Here is a 7,019-nt window from a genome sequence, read left to right on the forward strand (position 1 = left end):
GCTTTGCTATTTCTTTTTGATGACTCATGGAGTGTTACGAGGTTTACTGCTACACAATCTCATGGATACGTGGCCACCGTCCTGCAATGAGAATACGAATCCAAGAAGAGGTTCTTGGAGGGATTCTTTCTTTCTTTCTTCTCTTTTTTTTCTTTCTAAGATTTTATTTATTTGTCAGAGAGAGAGAGAGAACACGCACAGGGTGAGCTGTAGGCAGAGGGAGAAGCAGGCTCCCTACTGAGCAAGGAGCCCAAAGTGGATGCCGGACTTAATCCCAGGACTCTGGGATCCTGACCTGAGCAGAAGGCAGTCGCTTAATCAACTGAACCACCCAGGCATCCCAAGGATTCTGTTTCTTCTGTGTTAAGCTAACCTGTGCTCTATGTTTGGGATTCTAGGATTGAATTCTTACTATTCAGATTTTTTTGAATTGCTGCCTTCAGAGGTACTAACCCACGCCAAGTTTTGGTCTTTGCCACAAACGGTGGTGTAGATTTTCTTATAACCCTTAAACAACAAAATATTTGGTACCATATCTCTCCCTGGACCATCAGGGCCACTCTCAGGGGTTCCAAGGTAACTTTTCAATACTTCCTAAGGAATTCTGAGATAATTTTCTGTCCTGGTCTATATTATGAAGTAGCTGGCTTTTTCCTCACTAAATAAGAGAGTGAGAGAAAAAAACCCATACATTTCATACTTGTTAGAACCCTTTTCTTGTAGGATACCCGTACAAAACATTATGATGTATTTATCTTTTTATTCTGTGGATTTCCAGAACATTAGCATAAATGAAGTAGTTGGTCTACATTGTTCTAATATCAAGAGAGATTTATGGAGTTTTCTTGTCACTTCGCATAAATCCATTTCCATTTCATAATCATGCCCAGGAATTTGTGGGGCACAGTATCAGGAGTAAGGCAGCTTCCATGCCCAGTCCCAAGAGATAAACCCAGTCATGTCATCTCAGCCCCTCTCTTCCCAAAGGCTATCCCTTCATCCAGATAGAACAGCCCCAACATTGTTGTAGAGATATATTTGTAGAACAATACTGTAGCCCAGAGCTTCTTCCTGCCCCTTTAAGCTTCTAAGAGACCCCCGAGGAGCCAGGAAAAAACTAGAAGGTAGGGATGCTGCTAACCATCCTACAAACCATAGGACAGCTCTCCATACATCCAGCAAAGAATTATCTGGCCCGAAATGTCAACAGTGCAAAGGCTGAGAAACCCTAGTGTACAGAACGTCTTGGAGAGACTTCATGTACAACACTTGACATGGACATGTTAAAAAATAAATCATTATCCCTTTTTTCATCTACTCACTTGTTACCTGTCATTCCTAATCTGATTAATGGCATCTAGTCTAATAAATCAGTACCTTGGAAATCATTCTCTTTCTCCCTCATCATGCTCATCTGTTAGTCACTAAATCCCTTCCCATTCTATCTCCTAAATATCTGTAATCCTTTCTCTTCCCTCAGCTACTACTGCCTTTGTGTGAGTGTAGACATCATTTAGTTTGCAAATGTCTCCTAAATGGACTCTCTGCTTTGAGTCTTATAAATGCCTCCAACTCATACTCCTTGAGTATTTTAAGATGGAAGCCCAATTGCATTTCTCCCACTGTCGACAAGATAAAGGCTGAGCTTTCATGTCTGGCTTACCATGATTATCATATGTTTTATTATCTGCAGATCCATGTTCTGGTGCTCTTTTCCTCAATCTGCTCTCCTAATAAAAATCCAAATAAATAAATAAAACGAACAAAACAAAAAGCTTAACGTTTCACACTTCTGTTTGTTGGACATGATGTTCCCCCTGTTTGAAATGCCCTCTCCACCAAGCCCCCTACCAGTCCCTCTTGAAAATTTCCTCGTGGAAGGGGGAAAAATCTGTCTTTTTAAAACTCTGCTCTGTGCACGTGCATACTTCTGTTGGGACACAGGTATAAAATCCCACTTAAAAACTGAAATGTGACAAAGCAACACAGTATATTTTTATTCCACTCAGATTTTAAAAATTTGAATTCCCAGTATATGAAGTGAAAAATCACAGTAAATTCAGGTCCTCCCCATTTGCTCCTGGTTTGTGGTTAAATTCTGGGGGAACCCTCATAATATCTGAGTTTTGGAGAAGATGTAGGCGCCCACACCTCCTCCGTATACACAGGGCGCCCTCAGATTTGGAGCTTCTCTTCTCAGTGTCAGTGTCTTGCTTGTAGATACCCTCATCATTTTGCTTTTATGGGGTCACGCTGGAGCTCGAGAATCTTTCTGGGGCTTTCTATGGTCTCCCCATATCACAGAATTATTCCCTCTGCCGGCTTGCTTCCTACCCCAGACTACCTGAAATGCCGACACTAAATCATTAATCAGGGACGCAGAGGTGTTCCCATTCCTTTAATCTTGTCAATATCTTACTTCAGAAACATTTCCTGTCTTGCGAAACTTTTATCTCAGAGGCATCTAACAACTTTCTTTAATGGGCTTAGACTTTTAATGGGTTTAGTCACTTAAAAGCTAACGGCTCTCAAATTGTTTCTGCTTAGTTCTGTAGCATCCCATTCTTGAGGCAGGACGAAAAACAGAACAGAGTAGCTCCTAAATCTAACAGCCCTTTGGATACACCTGAGGAAGCTTTCAAAATGGAAGATATTCCCCCGCAACTCTGCATAATCAGAAAGCTTTTTTTTTCCTTTTTTTTTTTTTTAACGATCACAAAAGATCAACGTGCAATTCTCCAATCTCTCAGTGGTGGGAGAGGGAAAAGGGGCAGGACTCCGCTCAGTCTCTTTCCTCAGTCTCCACATTTTCTTTTACCCCTAATGCTCACTCCCAGCCTCTTCCCCTCCACCTCCCAGCCCCGCTCCGTCCTTCTGGCCCCGCCCCTTTCCCCACCTCGCAGCCACTACCGTAACCTCTTCGCTTCCTGTTCACCTCCCAGCCCGCCCCGCCCCTCTCTTTCCCAGACCCGCCTCCCCTCCCCTCCCCGCCCCACTCCTCTCCGCTCCCTCCTCCTCCCGGCCCCGCCCCCTCTCCCACGCCCTGGCTACCCGCCCCACCCTTTTCCCAGGCAGCTCCCAGGCGGTGCGGTCTCTTCCCTTCCTCACCTTCCTGACCCGCCCTGCGGTTCGCCGCGCGCCGCTTCCGTCGTCGGAGTTGTGACGTTTACTGCACGCCGGAAGGAGAACCTGCGAGCGCTTTTAGAACTATGGCGGCGGTGGATATTCGAGGTACAATGTTATCCTTTGTTTCCTGCTTGGCCGCGGCCTCGTTTGGGGGTTTATAGCTCGTGGTGGGGGCAAATGCAGGATCTTTTGTGAGGACTCTCAGGCGCTTATGAGTGGTTTCTGTGGACAGCCCAAGGCTCTAATGTGGCGAAAAATCGTTTTCCCCGGCTCCTCAGGGGTCTCTTAGAAGCTTCAAAACGGAGGGGTTGGAAGAAGCTCTGGGCTTCGAGCCCTCAGACCTGCAGTATTGTTGGAGACATATATCTCTTCAGCGAGACTGGGACAGTTCTGTCCGGGTGAAGGGACGACCTTTGGGTAGCATCCTTTGGGTGGGATGACGTGATTTGGTTCATCTCATGGGACGACGCGTGGGAGCTGCCTTATTCCTGACCCTGCGCCCCTCATGTCCTTGGGCATGAATCCCTAAGCTTTTCTTCTGTAAGTTTTATTTTTGAGTCTGCAGTACCTTCCATCGAGCACCCAACAGTTACTGAGAGCAGGGATCGGTCCTTTTTCACAGCTGAATTGTAAAGGTACTCAGGTATTTGTTGAATCAGTGAATAAATACAGGGAGGCACAGTTCCTTAGCTACTTGATTTTCGTTCCAGTTAGGCCGTACATTCTCTTCTCAGCACACGTACACACATCTTTTTCAGTGAATTTGGAAAAAAAAAAAAAGTCTAGGAATTGTGCTCTGGGATTCCAAAGAGTGAACGAAGGGCGGTTAAAATACAATGTGAAGCTTGAGAACTTAGTTCCAAACTGTCCAGGTTCCTCCAGATTGGAAGTAACCTTTTATGAGAGTGAGAAAAATTTATGAGACAGAGAGAGTGCCCATGAATATCTTTTTTTGCTGTTGTGATGGCTCCCACAAAACTTCTTGGCCTTGTATGAAACTCTTAACCTGCATTTATTTCCATTTGAAACTTGTGTACTTTTCTTTCAAGGAAATAAGAAATTTTGTACCTAGATGCGAGACCTCTCACCCCCCAGCAGTTTAAAGAAAAAGGGCTTTCCTCAAAAGTTGTCTAACTGTAATAGTTCCTAATCGTTTTTACCTAGAGTTATTTTTGTTTGTTTACACCTGATTATTAAAGGGAAGTGTTTTGAGATGCCTTTTTCTATATTAACCAAATTGGACTCTAGAAATATATAGAGATATATTAGAAATAGAAATATATTCTCATTTATATTTACCCAGAATGTCCAATGATCTTCACCATTTCTGCAGTGTTTTTATGTTTGTTTTTCAGAGAGTTTCAGCGTGCCTAAGTTAATTACTTGCTGATAGAAAGCTGTACTTTGGCTATGTCAACATGTTCCCTTTACCGAATAAAAAAGGAACATTTACTCCATCAGAGTGTTTTCAGATATTTACCTTTCACGGTGTTTTACTTAGATTTGGTTCAGTCATTGCAAAGGCTTTAAGGTGGGGCGTTTCTGGTGTGTTAGAAGAAAAGTAAGGTCAGTGTGGCTGAAGCAGAGTGAGAGAAGTTGCGAAGGAGATAAGGTCAGAGAAATTGGTGAGTTGATTGCAAGCCATGATAATAAGATCTTTGGCTTTCTAACTGACTAAAATGGAGAGCCACTGGAGGGTTTTGTCCAAAGGGGATGAACATAATCTGACTTTCTGTTTTTAAGGATCAGCTTGTCTGCTAAGAACAGTGTAAGAGGGTAAGGGTGGCATTAGGGAGAACAATTAGGAGGTCATTTGTGTAATGCAAGGAAATTTGGAGGTAGTTGGGACTAGGGTGGTACTTGACTTAGTAGTATATTCTCTTAATGGGGCTGTGGTCACAGGTAGTCCCCAAATGGGACAGATATATTTCTCAGCTGCATACCACCCTCGTAATCTCAGTTAACCGTTTTGTAACTGAACATCCTTGGATTCTGGAGTATGTGTGAATCTATGTCCAGTAGAGTAACTTGTCCTTGGCCCTCAATCATAAATAAATAGACATTTGCTGACTATTTTAAATCTGGTCCTGTGCAAGTGCCTGATGAGTAAGACACAGCCCTGGTTGTCTAAAAAGTCAAATTTAATGGGAACACATTTGTGTTCCCGGGTTAAAATATGATGAGTATTAACAAAAGTATAAAAAAATGCTGTGAGAACACATTATTTCTGTCTTGCAAAGCAGAGAAAGTCTTTGTAGAGACACTGACATTTGAAATGAGTTCAACTAATGTGACTAAATTGTCTGCTAAGCTCACACCTTTTTGAGAATGAAAGGGATCTCTATTTTTAAAGGCATAAACTGGAGGTGGGGAGAGGTACAAACTAGAACAGCCTTGATTAAGACAGAAATAAATTTGGTCATTGAAATTTTAAAACAAATTGATTACTGGCACTGCCACCAACATCTTCATAATTAACATTTACTGGGTTATTACAGTGTGCTAAAAACATTTCACCTTTACAATCTAGCACATAGAAACTATGTAGTATCTATATAGTACCAGCCTTCTTGAAGTATTGTGTGGTGAAGTGGTTAAAGTAGTGCCTGGCACAGTGTTCAGAAGTGGTGAATAAAATTCTTTGTGTTTGTATTGGTTTCATAGGCCTTACTTGCCTGATTTTTCATCTTTGATTGGTTTATAATATGGGGAAAATATGACAGCTGCTGATCAGAATACAGCTTGGTGAAGAAAATTATAGGGAAAATATACTGAACAGTCACTTGGAGCAAAAGATATTTATGATTCCTTCCAAGTTCTGACAGTCTGATTCCACATTTAAACTCAGTATATCCAGGGACACCTGGGTGGCTCATTTGGTTAAGTGTCTGCCTTTGGTTCAAGTCATGATCCCAGGGGCCTAGTTTTGAGTCCTGTATTGGGCTCCTTGCTCAGCAGGAATCCTGTTTCTCCCTCTGCCTGCTGCTCCCCCACTCCCAGCCCCCACTTGTATTCTCTCTCTCTCTCCGGAAAATAAACAAACTTTTAAAAATCATTAAAAAAAAAAAAAACCTTCAACATATCCAAGCCAAAGTCACTATCATTTCTTTACTAAATGAGTTATTGGTTCCCAAGTTCTCTGACTTTATAATTGATCATTCAGAAAATTGGTTGTTTTCTCCCTAAAAATGTCAATTTCGTCCTTCTCTCTCTGTGCATTGCCATTGCCTTCCACCAGGTCCTTATCACCTCATGCCCATACTGTTGACTCTTCATAATTGTTGGCAGGTGGAATCTATAATTACATATTTATTCATTTCTGCAGCTTATTCTACCTATGCTGAAATGATCTATAATATTGTAACAGTTTATTACCGGTAACTTATGACACCATATAGACATAGTTCCCATTATGTGAGAAACAAACCTGTAATTGTCAAATGCTTTTTTTTTTTTTTAAGATTTTTATTTATTTATTTGACAGCGAGCGAGCACAAGCAGGGGGAGTGGCAGAGGGCAGAGGGAGAAGCAGGCTCCTTGTGGAGCAGGGAGCCCTATGTGGGACTTGATCCCAGGACCCTGGGATCATGACCTGAACTGAAGGCAGACACTTAACTTACTGAAACACCCAGGTGCACCCACAAATGCTTTTATATAATTATTCCTAAGGAAATTTAAAAAGTGTAAGAATGTTGCTTTGAACAAAACTACTTTTTTTTTTTTTAAAGATTTTATTTATTTATTTGACAGAGAGAGATCACAAGCAGGCAGAGAGGCAGGTAGAGAGAGAGAGAGGAGGAAGCAGGCTCCCTGCTGAGCAGAGAGCCTGATGCAGGGCTCGATCCCAGGACCCTGAGATCATGACCTGAGCCGAAGGCAGTGGCTTAACCCAC

General features: G+C 42.3%; 1 protein-coding gene across 2 annotated transcripts in view; it reads left to right on the forward strand.

The window, feature by feature from the left end:
* Positions 1-3,155: 3,155 nt before the first annotated feature.
* The window catches only part of LOC111148762 (mediator complex subunit 6), a 21,491-nt gene continuing 17,627 nt past the window's right edge, over positions 3,156-7,019 (forward strand). For both annotated transcript variants that reach the window (XM_022505556.1, XM_022505558.1), the window contains exon 1: positions 3,156-3,231. In XM_022505556.1, coding sequence (XP_022361264.1) covers positions 3,210-3,231 — 22 coding nt within the window. In that variant the 5' untranslated portion in view covers positions 3,156-3,209. The remainder of the gene's footprint in view (positions 3,232-7,019) is intronic.

The sequence above is a fragment of the Enhydra lutris genome, unplaced genomic scaffold (assembly GCF_002288905.1).
Source record: "Enhydra lutris kenyoni isolate GAN:26980312 unplaced genomic scaffold, ASM228890v2 scaffoldscaffold20, whole genome shotgun sequence".
Classification (NCBI taxonomy): domain Eukaryota; kingdom Metazoa; phylum Chordata; class Mammalia; order Carnivora; family Mustelidae; genus Enhydra; species Enhydra lutris.